Below are 17,436 nucleotides of genomic sequence, written 5' to 3'. Positions count from 1 at the left end.
CAGATGATGGCTAGAGATGATGGCTTCATCTCTCTGCTTTTCCAACTACTCACAATCTTCTAGCAAAAATAGGATAGACAAGACCTGATACATACATAAGACCGAACAAAACCTTTGTATAAACCTTACATCTGACTTTAAAACTAAAGCAAGTTCTTCAGGCTTTCCTAATGTGTCTTAAAAATATGGAAAAGGCAATACAGTTTTGTCTCCATGTCACTTTTTAGATCTAATCAGGATTTTACTAGGGCAAGATAGGCAAATCCCAGTGACAAGAGCATGCCATATGAAAAACACAAGATGTGTCGAAATTTAAAATTCACTAATGCTGACATACTGGCCTTACCAGATATTAATAAAATTACAAGAGTGTGGGGTGAAGGTATTATACCTGGTCATGGCTGGCTTCAATGGAGCTTCCGATACCTTGGAAAGTCATCTGCACAGGAGACAGTGTCAAACAGGTCATACACTCTTTGCCATTTTGTCTATCACTGTAGTGTACCTATAACAGAATAACATACGTAATCTGCTAAACACCAGGTTTGTACAAGGGAGTCATGCTAAAATACTGTCCCTTTTCAACAAGTTTGCAAGAAGAATTCCAGACATTTACATTGAATTCATCTTTAATATAAAACAAGGAGTGTGTAAAATAGTCTAGATAGTCACATGCTGAACTGGGGCCAAATTTTCCGTGATATGTCTGTTGGATAGTTTTTGAAGTGCTGTGTTCTTCAGATTCTGAGACCTTTCAGACTGAATTCAAGATGTTATATGTGTATAAGAATCTAGTTTGAAGTTATAGTTTCCCACCTACATGGCATTTTTAACAGCACATTTTAGCTTAGTTGTAAAACACCCATGTAAATCACTATACCTCCTAAAACTTGGCAATAATAGTTTAAATTTTTCAATTGTAATTCCATTTCTACTAAAATCCACTAACTCCTTTGACATGGCTAATATGGTATATTTCAATTAAATCAAAATGGCAGGATAAAATGGAGAAGAATTCACATTCTTCTTGAGATGTCTAGACTATCCTTTCCTAAGAGTAACTCATTCCCTACTGAGGTCAAGTTGCGCGTGTTGAATTGAATCTTTCACGAAATACAGAGGAAGACAGTGCTTCTACTCGAATTATTCTCCTTGTTTTCAGGTTCCTCAGATGGTTCTTAAATCCCCTAAAGAAAGGATGGATTTTAATATGATGCGGAAAAATGAAATTAAATGTTGCCAGTGTTTCATTATTAAGAACAGGTTGCCAGTCATGCTGAATTGTTCAAGTATTACAGTTCTCTGCATAGCTCCTGACTTCTAGACAGGCAGATCAAGCACTTTCTTCTGCAGGAGAGGTGGAATTTAGTTTATGGTGGTAATTTACATTGACTATGTGACCCCTGTCAGAACTGGAAAGAGAGATCAGCTCTGCTGGAGACAGACCTTTTATGTTGGTATCTATTTACAGCTGTATGGCTCTCAGGCAAAAGATACATGGTAAAGCCTCATCTTGACAGGCTAGAGAATAAACTATTATTTCTGAAAACAACTAGGAACCATATTAGGTTTATTCCTGTGGAAACAGTTTAGTGACACATATGACAATTGTACACCATGTGTATTAAATCCCTGTGCCTAACTCTTCTCTGCCACAGGTGCAAATTGGGAATACTTCAACGGAAGTAAAACCAGCGCAAAACTGGCTGAGTGAGAGGAAAACCACGTTGGTGCTATGCTTCGGAATTACTTTACTGACACCATATTAAACCAGTTTTGCTGTGGCCAAAAGTAAGATACAGAATGCAGAAGTCTTGTACTGTGTATAGAAATACTGATTTCATTCAGCCCTTCTTAAAGCTTTCTGGATTATTCCTGTCTCTCTTCCTCTCAACCCCCACAGTATGTACCTACTAAATTGCTTGTGGCTCTCTGCCAGAAAAGCCATACTACTTACTTAGAAACCACAAGAGGCCCCTTCACATATACAATGGTTTAACTTTGATTAATTGAAAGAGGTATGAAGGTATGAAATTTGGCTGGCAAATATAAACTGAAGTTCTTTAAATGTCAGGAACTACTGTTATGACAAAGGTTCATCAAGCTTCCACAACTATTTCCAAGCTAGATATTCTACTGAGTATGTGTTGTGGGAATGCAGTGTGGAGAAATGGGGCAGCAAAGGTCAAGAGGATGATTGTGTACTGCAAATATGACATCACAAAAGGGGCAAAATCTGGTGACCAAGAAAAGCACATATGGAGAAATGGGAAAATGGTATTTTCTGAACTGTATAGCACATTTGTAGGCTTATTTTTAATGAGAATAATATGAATAAGGTTACAATTTACTAACATCCACTGGAATAAAGCAAGGCTAACAAGCTGAAAGAACAGGAGATATCCAGAGGAAACGTCATTAGTATTACATGACACTACATTATCTACAATAGTAGATTTGACTCACACCTACTTTAGAGTCACACACTGAAATTACAATAAACTCAGAATTTTGGTATCTTTCTAGGCTTAACTTTTCCAAAGGGACTTCATGCTGCACTTCTGGCCTCATCTCAATGTATCAAGGCCATTACTTTGCAATTTCTTAGACAACAGTCCTCTAATTATCTCTTGTTCTGTTGAAGTAATTGAGTTGAACCAAAATAAACACTTTCTATGTTAATAATATGAATAGTGATATAAAAAACAAAAGACTGGACTTTGAATGGGACCAGAATAAAACTTTGTCCTTTCATCAAACCTCTCCAGTCTACAGATTTGTGCAGTCAGCAGAAACATTCAGACTTTTTCTCCATTTGGCATGTGCACGTACAATTCCCCAGTAATCCTATTTTATTATTTATCAGTCCAGCTGTTACAGTCTCAAACTACGTTCCTTTCTTCTTCAAGTTTGATCTGTGATCCAAAGTTTGGGGTTTTTTCCTTTGGTCAACTAAGAGTGCTAGGTATTTACCCATTTGAGCAGAATGCCCAAAATAGGCACTCTGAAAGAAATAGCAGTAGTGAAATAACTATCAAATAGCCCAAATAGCAGCAGATACTTCCAGGTTTTCAGCCAGCAGCATGTTGCAAATATTTCAGTTTATATGTCCATGCTATTATGACTAAGCGTGGGAGGAATCTGAACAACTATAAAACTAGTTCAAGAATATCAAGTCCTCTAAGGCAGGGGAACATGAGGGCACAGGAAATACTTGAATCAGTGTACCTGTGATCAAGGAGTGGTGACTGTAGGCTGGCCAAGTGCTCTGATGGTGATTACATAGCCATTACTGAGATTCATGACGACAATAATAACACTATTCTAAGTTCCTCAGTGCCTCAAGAGTCAGGAGTGATTACCTACAGCTCATCTCACCACAACTCTGTGAGGTAGATAAGGACGCTTTGTGGATAGACATTAAATGACTTGTCCAAATTTACTAGGCACTGACTGGAGTGAATGGCAGTGCTAGGACTAAAACCCATCATTAAGGCCTCTGGCCTAATCACAATTGGTCATTTTCTCTTTCCATATTATAGAGGTAAAAACAAAAGTTATGAAAATAATAACTATCTATGTTCAGGACCTAATTTTCTGGGTTCAGGTTTTTATAATTAAGGGACACTCACAGATTAGTTCAGTGCATTTTAAGGATTAAACAGCAGTGAAATTTCACTCATTAAAATTCAGTGTTTTATTTAGATAACATATAAGCAGAGATCTGATAGAACAGCATTAGGATCTGGTCAGAAAACAATGGCCGGCATGGTCTGTAGCAAGGGTTGTGCAAGTTTCTGAGTAAAATGCAGGACCTCCAGCCTCAGACTATTATGAGTGATTTACACATAATTCTCCTCCAAGATTTGTCTACACAGCACAAAGTGGTGCCACCCCAACAAGATCCTGGCAATAACTGTAAATGAGGCTGCTCATTTATTGGGAAAAGCATAGAGCACTGCCAGCTTTTCTCCCGGGTAACTACATACACCTAAGATAAATCATGTATACCCAGCTCAGGAATCCCAAACACAGCACTCCACTGTGCTGTGAGGGCAGGGCACGAATACTCCTTCTGTAAAATGCAAAGTGCATCCCGGGCATCAAAATAAAGAAATCAATTCTAGAAGTAAATTTTTCTGCAAGCACATGCCGTGGATTTACTCACACATATATGATTACATGTTCCATATTCACAAGATGGAACTGTATGTTCTTTTTACAGATTGCTTCAGTCAGGAACAAGCTGCATGGTATGAGTACGTATGGAGGGGTACAACTAAACTGGCATGTGTATATAGAAATGTATGTGAAGATCTAAAACCATTTGACAACTATGTTAAATTTGGCTCTTGTTTTTAATATTTTAAATTACTGAAGAGATGCAAATATTTTCATGGGCATTTATAGCTGCACATAAAGGAAGACATAAGATGAATGTTTACAATGTTACAACTGAATGTGGAATGGCATAGCCAGAATTCTTAACTTTGCATGTTATTTTATAAAGGAAAGACTAAATTACACTGCATAAATCTGCATAAGAAATTACATTTAAGGTTACTTCTATCATAATGCTGCTCCAAAAGCAGGAAATTTCCCATGTTTTTCATATTTATATAAAGATGTCTCTTCTATCTACCTTTACTATAACACACTTTCCTACTTGAAAGTGTTCTGATAGAAACTGCAAAAAATATTGGAAGATTAATCTTGCAATAAATTACTTTAAACCACTAGATCAATATGCAGTTTCAGATAATAGCCACAGTTAAACTGCATAAATTATTCTGTAAATACAATGTCCCTAACTTCAAGATCTGCCTTCAGCAGGCACTTCTGAATTTGAACATCTGTCCTTCTGCATGAACAAGGGCTATGGTTTACTGAGTCACAGCTGAGGAAGGTGAGAGACCTGTTGTACATACCTAGTACTTAAGCTTAACTATTATATACCAAAGTACTGTTAGAAACAAGCTAACTGCACTAACAAGAGTCTGAGGGCAGCAAAAATAAAGGTTACTATTTTCACACACTGCTGCTTAGATGTTCACAGTTTGAAACACAACTTCTGTCGGGACAAACACTTTCTTTCTCGAACATTTAATAACTTACAAAAATAATACAAATTACCAAAAGAAAGAAGTCATCTGTGACACTAGAGTTCAGGTTTCCAAACCAAAAACTATTCTGAGTCAAAGCATCAGCAGGAGCCTTAGAATGCTAGACAGAAATAAACTAGGTAATAAAATGCCATTATGTTCAGCAGTGCACAAATCTTTTGGATTGACAAGCTTGGACTATTTTGTTAGAACAAAGGATGGTATTCCTTTAAATCTGCCCCTTAAGGGGAGAGGACCCAATTTAGTCCTGAATTTACAGAATAGTTTCCAAGATTTCATACAGGCTGCTCTGGATTTACAGTCACAAGAAAACTAGAATGGGCTCAGAGATCAGATGTTAAAACAGTAATTTTGATTTGGACAAGAGTCGCATGAAACAGTTTGCTTCCTTTAGCATCCTGGTAAAAAGCTGTCTTTTCCATATTGGTCTTTACTCTTCCTTTTTATGTGGTTCATCTACTGTTAGTCATGTCAACTACTACAGGAAAAAAATGAAACAATCCAGTTTGTGGTTCAAGTCTGTTTCACGAATATTTAATGGTGAGGAAATACTTCTGGCACAGAAATAAACTGAATATACTTGCTCATGTCAACCATTTTCTCAAAGCCAATTTTAGGAACTTTCACCATATAAGATTCTAGTACTTAAAAGCATGAATCCTTGTATTATCCACAGAGCTTTCCTAAGAAATAATAGATCAGTCTCTTAAGACACAGAGCACCATAAGAGAGATTCCAAATGCCACTTTTCATTCTTACTACCTGCTTTACAATCCCCCTTCTTTTTTTTTTTTTTTTCCTTTTCCTTTTTTCTCTTTCTTTTTCTTTTTTCTTTTTGTGTGAGGGTAGAACAGGAGTACAGTAAAAACAAAAAAACAAAATTGGGGGAAAGCCTCTTACAAAAAGTAGAAACATAGACACAAAACCCGAGACCGAGCTGAAAAAAAAGATCGTCCCAGATGAAATAATAAGACATACAATAAAAAAAAAAATAATTAAAAAATTAGAAAAAAAGCATTGAATCAAACTGTTTCCTGCAATGCTGGAGTTCCTTGATGTAGTGCGATTACTAAATATAGTATTTTACTAATCTCAGCAGGGCGCTGGCTAACTGCATGCCCGTCAGATGTTTTTAACGGCCACCCCCTGTGGAACAAATCTAAGGAGTGCATGAAAAACACCCACATTTAAAAAAGCCCCCTTGCTAGATCATTAAGGAAAGATAAAGGCCTGTACATTCGGATGTGATATATAACACAATCATTGTGTCAAGAAAACATATGTTTGATTAGTGCACCTCAGGTTCATTAATCGCTGTGTCTGCTTCACAGCAGTGGGCAGAGTTTCCACTGTAGCTACTGCACCAAAGGGTAAAGACACTTGGTAGCTTGAAGACTGACAGTTCAGCAGTAAATCTTGAGCTATTCCAACATGCCTCTCTTACACAGTTTGAATAGGAGCTGTATTGTAGCCTTAAATCTTCATTAAAATACAGTCCTAGGGTTTAGACTAAGAAACAAACCATTACTGCACCATAAATAGGGAACAAGCAGACAAGGCATTGTCACAGGTTACTGTGGCAGTATTTTATGTTCCTGACTACAGCAAAGCAGACACTTGACATCTATAAAAACAAGCAAAGTACAAATAAGAGCAAAAAAACTTACTTGATACAGTTCCCAAAAGGAATATATAAAATATCTGGTAAATGCAAAGCAAGTTTATCATCTGAGCCAAAGAAGCTTGTATGTCCTTTTTTTCAAGCTATTTCGATATCCCCTGAATTCAGAGCTCCTGTTCCTGGGATTCTGCAGATCTGGGAAGTCTGGTCATATATTATGCGCAGTCAAGCAAAGGAGACCCAGCTCTGTCTTACCTCTGGGTGTGATGTTTGGTTTCACTAAAGAGAAAATCAGCTAACACCACTGCCATCATAGCAGCATAGAGGATAATCAGTACAGTAAGGTGCTTACTGTCCTCCTTCCATCTGTTAAATCTCAACCCAGGTATGTATTTATAAAGACAGTGTCCCTCTGGAGCACATGCAAACTGAGCAACCATATTTACAACGGCTGGCACTGAGAGATGCAGAGACCTTTGCAAACGTATCAGTTTGTCTGATAAGGAAGCTGAAATCAGGAGATGGGACGTGACTTTCTATAAAAAAAATAAAAATAAATCAGGCTTACATTGAAAACTACCTGGCTCCCCTGTTCATTTCCTCTGTTCTATAACAAAGATAAGTATTTTTTTGTTGACATAGGAGAGAGTAGCTTAACTACAGTGAGTTTAAACAGTGAATACAACCCTCCCCCTAAGTGAATAAGAAAATCATGAAAAAAATTAATAAATTAATTATTCAGAAATTAACACATTGTAAAGAACTACAGAATAATGTAAGCTATAGCTGACGTGGTTTTTGCAGAAACAACTTGTCTGCCATACACCTATAATTATTCAGGTAAAGACTGTATTTCCAGGGAGAGGAGTTTTAATTTATTTTATAATTCTCAGTCAAAGGAAACGTGAAAAAACTGGCAACCCTGAGATCTCCTATTTTCATCACATGGCTAAAAAGTAGGAGGGAAGTGAGAGATTCTGTGTTCTGCTAATAACATACACAGAGGACAAGCATGGTATGGAGCATTTGTGGAGGAGCCTGTGTCTTGAGTATCAATCTGAACAACTGACTGAGAGGAACTTGGTTAGTTTGGAGAAAGAAAATTGCTTTGGTTTAAAATAACTTTCTAGCAACAGCATGAATGGAAATGTTCTCAGGAACACACTTTTTCAGGATGAAGGTTGTCACTGAAGTGAAAAGCGAAGCAAGCATTAATGATTCTCTGTTTACAAACTGCATGTGAAAGCCTTGAACGCTGTGTTAATGAAGAGGGAACAGCATTACTGTGAAACTGTGAATAGAAAATCAGCTGCCTGAGTTAGCTCAGAAGTCTGATGCTGGTACAGACACTGATATTGTGCATTAACCTAGAAATAGGGCAGTATGCTTAAAGAACCAACCTATAATTAAAACAAGAAACAACCACTTCACTTCTGAAAATTACCCTGCTACCAAAACCTGGCCAGAGAAACCCAACACAGCTTCCAACTCTGAATGAGACTGAAAGAGATGACAGCCAAAAAAACCCCTTTTCTGAAAGTCTCAGCTTCAATCACAGAGAGGGGAATAAACTGCAACTTGTCTCTTTTCTCCTTCTTCACCTTTTCTTGTTGCTTCTCTTTTTAAGGGATTTTGCCTGAGAGCTGAGTTCCCTTAGTATAATTAAAGCTAAACCCCAGTCTGCTATGAATTCACCACTGCACCTTCACATTTTTGCCAACTGAAACTTCCAGTCTTTCAAAGTTTGGGCTCTATTCCAAGGCTAAGCCCACAGCTAAGTTATCAAGTCACATTAGGATTTACTGAGAAAGATTTTGGCAGAGAACACAGCCCGGTGTGTTTAGTGCTGGCTGCAGTATTTTGAGAGATCCTGATAGCTTTTAAACTTTCTCATACATAAACCCCTTAAATTCTAAAATTGGATATGGAAATATAACTCACATTTTTTCCACAGACCGAGTTACATGAAGGGGTATGTGGGAGGATTTCGAATTATTATTTGTAAGATGCCAAGCAGAAAAGCTAAAATGTTACCAAGATGACAACCACACCACACCTGGGGACCCACACAACACTATTAGCCAGTTATTCTGTTTACCTTCTTTCCTTTTAGAAACTGAAACAAAAAAAAGAGGCACCTGGCTGTTTCTGGAGGCAAGAAGAACAAAACTTTAGCAGTTCTTGAATAGAGGGCCTCTTTGCTTGTAAGAGAGAGAAACACAACGATGGCCAGAACAGAAGAAAGCTAGTTTAGACAGATTTCTGGACGGAAGCCAAGTAGTTGGAGACCTTGTGCTAGATTTGCATTTGTTTTCCTAATTCTACATGCTCATGAGTTAATTCAGAAACACTTTTCCTGCACCAAATATTACCTCCTACGGTATGCTCTGAGAACAAATATGCTATATTTCCATACTTGTACACCTTTCCTTATGGAAACTCACATGAGAATGATTCTTATGGTTATTTTTTCTCAGAATGCTACCACTATTTTGACTTACTTTGAGGTCAAAAATACAATAATATGAACTAGATGATCCATATTCCACAGAAACATTTCCAAAATAGATGAAAAGTATAAAACCACTTCTTGTAGATCTACCCTGAGTCACTGCCATCAACTGTGGTACTGCTCACCTTCCCTCAGAAGTCAAGTGATTAAGAAGACCCTATAAACCAGAGTGCAACAAAGTTCAGGTGCTTTGATTTTTACATGAAGAGGAACAAGAACAATTCTTACTATCACCTTGTTCTGTTTTATCTCTCCCTCTATTTCACATTCCCAACATGTTTTCTTTCTTTTGGCTAGTCATGTATAAATCAGGGTTTGGAAACCTTGAAGTCCTTTCCTATATAACACAGCCATTTGAGAACTTGATTTTTAGTGCAGCAGGACACCTGCAAGTTTCTGAGAGCCAGGTAAGGACTTTCAACTAACAGGTAGCCTGGAGTTCCATGAATCAGAAATGTCCCTAAAATTGTCAACAAAATCCTCACTGACCTGCTGCCATTCCTTGGAGGAAACTTCTTTCCCTGTAAATACAACAAAAAATAGTAGTTGTGTTGAATAAATGGCTAAGCTTTGTAGAAAATAACCTGATAAAAAGGTGTAAGTTCTCTTCTGAGCACAATGACTGTAAGTTGTGCTTACAGTCACTGTAAGGATAAAGGTAGCTCTCCTATTTCCTGACTTCTGCCCAGTGTCACACAGCTGTAAAGATTTCACTGAAGAATAAAAAGATGTACCAGTTTTGACTGGGATGGAGCTTGTTCATAGTAGCTGGTTTAGTGCTATGTTTTGGCTTTGTGACCAAAAGAGCATGGGTAACACACTGATATTTTAGCTATTGCTGAGCAGAGCTCACACAGCATCAAGGGCTTTTTTGCTTCTCACACTACCCCACCAGCAAGGAAGCTGGAGATGGGTAAGAAGCTGGGAGCAGACACAGCTGGGACAGCTGACCCCAGCTGAGCAAAGGAATATCCCATACCATATGGCATCATGCTCAGCATAGAAAGCTGGGGGAAGGAGGAAGGGGAGGGAAGAGGCATTCGGAGAGATGGTGTTTGTCTTCATAAGTCACTGTTACGTGCGATGGAGCCCTGCTTTCCTGGGGATGGCCAAACACCTGCCTGCCCATGGGAATTAGTGAATTAATTACTTGTTTTGCTTTACTTGCGCGTGTGACTTTTGCTTTCCTTATTAAACTGTCTTTATCTCAAACCCTGAGTTTTCGCACTTTTACCCTTCTGGTTGTTCTCCCGCATCCCACTGGAGGGGAGTAAGAGAGCAGTTGCACGGAGCTGAGCTGCCCACCAGGGTTAACCCGTAACTGTCCCCTCTGGCACCTAGTGTGGGGCACGAGGGGTTAGAGATAACAATAGATTTGATCAGAGTATGCTATATCAAATTTATATCTGTTTAGATATTAATTGTCAGGCTCCTGTGCTTGTCATGGGGCTTGCTTGCCTGGCTGTAGATTAGAAACTATTGCTCATTACTGGCTGCTTTTTGCTTCTGCTGTTTGCTTCTTCTGTTCTCCTTATCATCCTATTCTGCTCTGCCTGGGAACGTACTGATAACAAGAATGGGCTGGCAGATGGCCAGGGCAATGCTGCCATACCTGTGCTGGACAGGCTGGATCTCAAATTCACAGGACTGTGACTGTGGGTAAGTTCATGCTGGAGCAGGTACAACCAGAAACAGAGGTGGCCATGGAGTAGTCTGTGCCAGAGCAGGTACTCCCCTGCAGGGTCTGTGGCCTATGGGTATTGTCATTCTGGAGCAGCTATATCCCTAAGGAATGTAGAGAAGCCCACACTGGACCATATACTGCCCCAGTGGACTGTGGACCTGTGAATAATCCCAAGCTGGAACAGGGGCAAGGGGAAGAGTTCACTGCAATGAACTCCATGGTCTGGTCCAAAGGGACAAGGGGTGAAGACTGTAATGTAAATACCTTTAAATTTTTGTAACCAAGGATTTGAGTTGCATGTTACAAAAATTACTGTAGCAGGAATCCCTTGTTGCTAGCCTGGTTAGGAGCAAAGGGAGCAAACCCTATTGCTACAGCCTATTGTTAAATCCTACAACCTGGCCCAAAGGAGCCTGGGGTGGAGACTGTAATGGAAATACCTTTAAACTGTTGTAACCCAGGATCTGAGTTGTGTTTTATAGGAATAACTATAACAGAAACCATCTGAACCAAGAGAGGAAAAGCCTGACAAGAAGATGCGAAAGTGCAGCAGTGACCCAACCTGAGCTGTCTTTGGTGCTCAGCAACTCCATACAGCACACCACCTCTCCTGTCCAGAGTGACCACCATAACAGATTGAATAAACATGGACTAAATGAACTCAATGGACATTTTGTGGACTTTTTAAAGGAGTGGTCCATAGACTAAGGGGATGATATCTGCGTATATATCACGGGATAGGAAAGAGTGGGTTGTTAATGAGGGAGTGTGGGACCTGAGCATGATGTCAATGGTATGGAATAAGAGTGGAAATTACATTGGTTCTGGTTGGGATGGAGCTAATTTTCTTCATAAAAGCACGTGTAGTACTAAAGTTTGGATTTGTGACCAAAACACTTGATAACACACTGACATTTTTGCTATTCCTGAGCAGAACTTCCAAGTCAAGGCCTTTTCTGCTTCTCACACCACCGCACCAGTGAGCAGGCTGGGGGTGCACAAGCAGTTGGGAGGGGACACAGCTGGGACAGCTGACCCCAACTGACCCAAGGGATATCCCAGACCTATGACATCCTGTTCAGTGATAAAAACTGGGGAAAGGTGGAAGGAGTGACATTCGGTGCTACAACATCCGTGTTCCCAAGTCACCATCACATATGATGGAGCCCCACTTTCAGGAGATGGCTGATCATCTGTCTGCCCACGGGAAGTTGTGGTTGAATTCCTTGTTTTTCTTTGCTTGCACACACAGCCTTTGTCTTTATCTCAGCTCTCGAGTTTTATCACTCATGCCCTTTTGATTCTTTCCCTCATCCCACCAGGGGGGAGAGAGTGAGCAGCTGTGTGGAGCTTAAGCTGCCCACTGGAGTTAACCCACAACAAAAGTCTATAGTAATTGGAACATCAGGCAATAGTTTGTTAATTGGTGAAAGTGCAAACTTCCCATCAGAAAAAAACCCCACAGTTTCCAGAAGAGACAGAAACTGAGATAATGAGGACTTTGTCAACCATTTCTAAAGGTGTTTATACTCCCTGTGGGCAAGAGAAAAATATTGCTGTTGGGATTATTGTACTGGCCATTGAGCATGGCACAGTACAAACATACAGGAGGATAATACCCTCTGCCAAAGGCCAAGTTTCAATACTTTTGGTGATGACAGAGCACAACATCATTCTGCACATCATTTTACAGAAACTGATCTGAACAATGAGCAGGTACAGTCCTAGTACACCTGACTAAGACTCAAGGCACTGGGACAGGAAACAAAAGCCTGAATCCACAGCTTGTTTTACAGAAGTAAGTATTGATAATACATGGTAGCACAGTCACTCAAGCTATTTCAAGGGAATTAAAGAGTAAGAACTCATTATATTTTTCAATATAAATGTCATTATTTCTCTCTGCCCTTTGAGTGTTAACACTAAGGTGAATCAGCTGATCATAGTTCCCTCTGGGCCTGACTGTATGCTACTGTTTCAGAACAATTTCACTAATATTTGCAGTCTGGTCAATCCTGCTGGAAAATAAGTCTCCAATGGCTTGGGGGGGTGGGGTTAGATGCACAGTTATACACATAGAATTATTGAGGGGCTTGACCCCAAATACGGATGAAGCAGTATTTTCTTTAACAGCCTTATTTCAAAAGTGTTCTCTAACACTATTCTACAAACATCTTCACTTTATAATATCCTCATTTTTCCTGATTTTTGGAGATAGGATCTTCAAAGAACCATTCATCTAAAAACATTTTGCTGACATAGCTTTCAAATCTGTATAACATTAATGATGTCAAGACGCCTGATGCTATAATTTCAAAGGCTTCTCTTAATTATTGTTTGTTTTTTTCTAATTTGAATGAGTGATGCGACTTTTGTACCCCTCAGAACTAGCCCATTTTCCACAATTACTATCTCAGCCCAACAGTGGCCACAAACTGTCTGCAGCTCACACATCCAAGGACAGAACAGTATCACTTGGTGGTACAAAAAGTATCACTTTTTGGATGATTTTACAGCTTTAAATTACTTGCTATTAGCATCCATAGTGCCTGTGTCAATTTTAAAAATGTTATTTAGGTGCTTTTTAAAATCTGACCTGCTCAGAGAAATTGTTGATTATGTACAGATCAGATCAAAACTATACCTCTTTCTTTGAAGTTCTCTGAGGGTTGAATTTCCCTGAAATTCTCCTCACATACCTCAGTAGTTAGATCCAAGCACTCCCAAATCCAGCCTTCACAAAGTGTTTAGTTTTGTTTAAAGCCACTGCAGTGAAAGGTTTGAGTTCAGTGTCAACCCTAATATAAGTGTAGAAATTTAGTTTCAGCCTACCCCTGCCAACAATTCAAACCCATGCCCTGAAATGTATGAGCCACAAGTAAACCTGACTCTAGAGCATCCAGCAGGACCTCTCCTGTACATGCAGTCACTTAGAAACGTGCCATTGGGGAAATGAGAAATATTTAGAAATGCCGAACAAAAAACTATTAAGTCTATCAATTTATAAAATGGAACAGTTAACCACCAAAAAAGTGTGGAGAGGAAAAAAATAACTGTGTAACCATTGCAACCAAAGGAATACATCACATAGAAAATATATCCTGTGTGAGGTTTTGCTATGCAGGCACTACAGAGAAAAAGCTACGATCTCCAAGCCCCGCCAATGCAGCAAGCCAAGTATGGCTGCAGCCATGCACTGGGACAGACTGTGGGCACTCAGTCATGGCTTTTTATATTTTACAGTGTTTGCTTCATGGAAACTCCCAGTGGAATTTCCTACTGGACTACTTGCTAGTTACATTTTGCCTAAGTAAAAAGTGGAGGTTCAAGTTATTCATGTACAAACAGCTTCTCTAAATGTTTCCATTTAAACGAACTCTCAGAATAATTTACTGCACTTAAACAGTCAGCAGAAACAACTGAAACTTTCCTAATCTGGTTACAAAACAATGGCCAAAATATCACACAGTCATTTAAAAATAACAGTTTTACCAAAACTAAATTTTCCTTTAAACCATTTCTAGTCAAAGTCTGCAAAACAATTAACTTGTAGATGATATTCATTAATATGAAGCAAGCACTAAAAATGCTTTATTCAGAGTTTGTAAAGGCTTGCTTTAAGTATTTGTGTTTAATTATCACTGGTAATTTGAAGCTTGAGCTTTGAAAGTATCCAAGCTAAACACCTGTTTTTCAGCGCCACTGAGCTGCTGCTTATCAATTACAAATATCTTTAGAATAATAAACCATAAAGAATAAAATTGCAATTTTTTAGTACTTAACTATATATTGGTCCCAATAACTCTTAATATTCAGGGCTTACAACAGAACATGGCTGAGATCATACACAAACAGTTTAAAAGAATTAAGTAACCACATTTTAGAGATGTGTCTCCTGCAGCTAAAGTAATTCAAGAAAACCATTCAAATAAGCAAATAACATTGTTTACATTTACAAATGAAACATCATATGAGTATTTATTGATTTTTTTAAAAAATTCAAAAAATACATTGTAACAGAACAGAATGTATACGTTCTTCAATGAAAGACAAAACTACGGTTATCATCTGGACCAGAATACAAATACATGCTAACAATTTAAAAATCATTTTGGGTCATTCAGGAAACATGAAACAAGCTAGCTGTTTGCAAATGCAGTAGTTATCTACTCAGTAAATAAGCCTGAGAAATTTAGCTTGCAAAGAAATTGGCTTTTAAACTCTTAAAGACAAAGAGCTTTCTAGGTTGAAATGGTGAAGAGACCTGTGCTGTGCACCTGACAGGCCACTGAGCCACTTCCCACAGAGATTCTATTCACTGCTCCACCTCGGCTCAGCCACCCATCAGCAGCAGTTTCACATCAATAACCAGGCTTATTCAAGCAAGGTGTTAAAAAGCATGCTAAGATGATGTAAAACCATCAGTTACATACACAGTGGATAGATGTTAATAATTGAGATTCTTTACCAAATTCCTTGGTTTGTATTAGGGCCAAGTAAAAAGTAGTAGTCTAGTTCATGGATGAAACAGATTATACTTTTTGGCTCAAGGTAAGACCCTTTAAAAACAATTTCTACATAAGCATCTAGAATCAAAGCATGAAAAAAACCAGGACAAACACAACTAATCATTTTACAATAACCACATACTGTAGGCAAGTAGGAACCAAAACAGTAACATAAATTGTGCATCGGTTCTATGAAAATAAAGCATTACTAGTAGACACAAGCAATCTGACAAGATGTGAAAGTGAGCAGTGAGAACTCCACGGATTGAATTTCTTTTCATCAGAATTCATCTGTTTCTACTGCAGGCAGGTAACAAATCGAACTCAGGAAGACTGAATTCCTATTAGCAGCTTAACTCTACTACAGTGAGGCTGAGGCTTTTACCATTTGTTTCATTAAGAGACATTCAAACTAATGAAGCAAAAATGACATTTCAAAAATGAAGACCAAAAAAAAGCTGAATGCATATTTTAGACAGAAACAGTCTTAAGTTAAATCCACAACTGATGATATCTGATGTCATCATCATGGCTAAGCTTCGCGAACGAAGATTTGGGGAGGGCTCTACCCATGTTTGTTGCAAGCGTGTTGGATATCTGATGTAAGTAAATGTAATATATCTATGCTGCTTATACCAACAGAACATCTGACACTATTCCTTGAATCCTAGCAGCCTCTTTTAAGTCACTTCCCATTAATGCATACTTTGTAAATTACAAAAAAATCCATTATCAGGCATGCAAAAATTCCAACAGAAACCTCTCATTTCCAGAATTGGGTTATATGATCAAATTACATATGCTAGAGCATATGAAACCAACCTTTCAAATGAAACAAATACACAATTCTGAAAAGGGAAAAAAACCCAAACAAAACAAAAACTCAAACCAAAAACCTATGACAGGAAAAATATATTTCTACATATCTGGTCCTATCCTCTGATGCTGCAACACAGTAAAATGAGCCATTACCCATATACACATATAAATTTTCATGTAATGTGATAGGGAAGAGGTTTCCTTTTCCCATCTTCCACACTGCAGAAATGACTGGATGAACTACAGAGGCTGTCACTGTCCTATGCAATGTAGAAATTGCTGGGTGCAGGTTATCAGTGATGAAGGACTCATGCACTGACCCAGTATGGTTCATCTTACATTCTATAATATTGACTGTGATGGCAAAAACATTCTGCATTGCTCTGACACCAGGTCTACTTTCACTACTGAGCAAAACATAGTTTTCAAATGTCCTGATCCCAGCCAGAATAGGGTTAATTTTTGTAGTACTTAGAAGGGGGCATGGTTAGGACCCAGAAGTTATTCTACACCACCTCACATCATTGCTGGGGGTGGGGAGAAGGGATTCTCTTCCAGGGAAAACAGGGTCCCTTTCGGTCGAGCAGCATGGTGGAGGAAGTGGTCGGATGTTGTTTATTGTCCAGGGGGTTCCGTGTGAATCCTTCATTTCTTGCACCCTCTGTCATTAGTATTGTTGCTTTTACTGTTCATTTTCTTATCTCATTGCTGTTTCCAGTAAATTGTTCTTATCTCAGCCCTTGATCTTTACCTTTTGGGCCTCCAATTCTCCTCTCCATCCCGCCACAGAGCAAGGGCTGGAAGGGAGGGGGAGAGAGGGAGTGAACAGCACATGGTTTAGAGAGTCGCAGTGGGAGCACTAAATTGGGGAGTACCATTCCTAAACCATGACAGACTTTTTTGGCACCCAATGTTGGGCACGAATGGTTGCGATAACAACTGATTTGCCCAGAGTGAGTTGGAAACAAACTTGATCTAAGCATTTGTTGTATTAGGCATAGAGCCACCGATTACAATGTTGCTTGGTCCGTTTATGTGCTTGTGGTACCTAACCCTGCATATATTCCCATATGTGCTGCTCACGATGTTTTTTTTCTGAGCAGGAAAGGGGATCAGGATTGCTTTGTTGCTGTACTGTGTGATATAAGCTTATGATATGATAACATCAA

The 17,436-nt window shown here is 38.8% G+C and overlaps 1 protein-coding gene across 5 annotated transcripts in view; it reads right to left on the bottom strand.

Moving 5' to 3' along the window:
- The window catches only part of STAU2 (staufen double-stranded RNA binding protein 2), a 171,313-nt gene that overhangs the window by 61,596 nt on the left and 92,281 nt on the right, over positions 1-17,436 (bottom strand). For 3 of the 5 annotated variants that reach the window (XM_064650685.1, XM_064650678.1, XM_064650702.1), the window contains exon 13: positions 392-505. The exons of 1 other annotated variant lie outside the window; for it this stretch is intronic. In XM_064650685.1, coding sequence (XP_064506755.1) covers positions 392-505 — 114 coding nt within the window. Of the gene's footprint in view, positions 1-391; positions 506-5,902; positions 17,065-17,436 lie in introns of those variants that run through there. One more of the 5 variants, XM_064650712.1, reaches the window with a different exon arrangement.

The sequence above is a fragment of the Pseudopipra pipra genome, chromosome 1 (assembly GCF_036250125.1).
Source record: "Pseudopipra pipra isolate bDixPip1 chromosome 1, bDixPip1.hap1, whole genome shotgun sequence".
NCBI classification, from domain to species: domain Eukaryota; kingdom Metazoa; phylum Chordata; class Aves; order Passeriformes; family Pipridae; genus Pseudopipra; species Pseudopipra pipra.
Note: the sequence above shows the minus strand (reverse complement) of the source record. Positions and strands in the feature narration are given on the sequence as shown.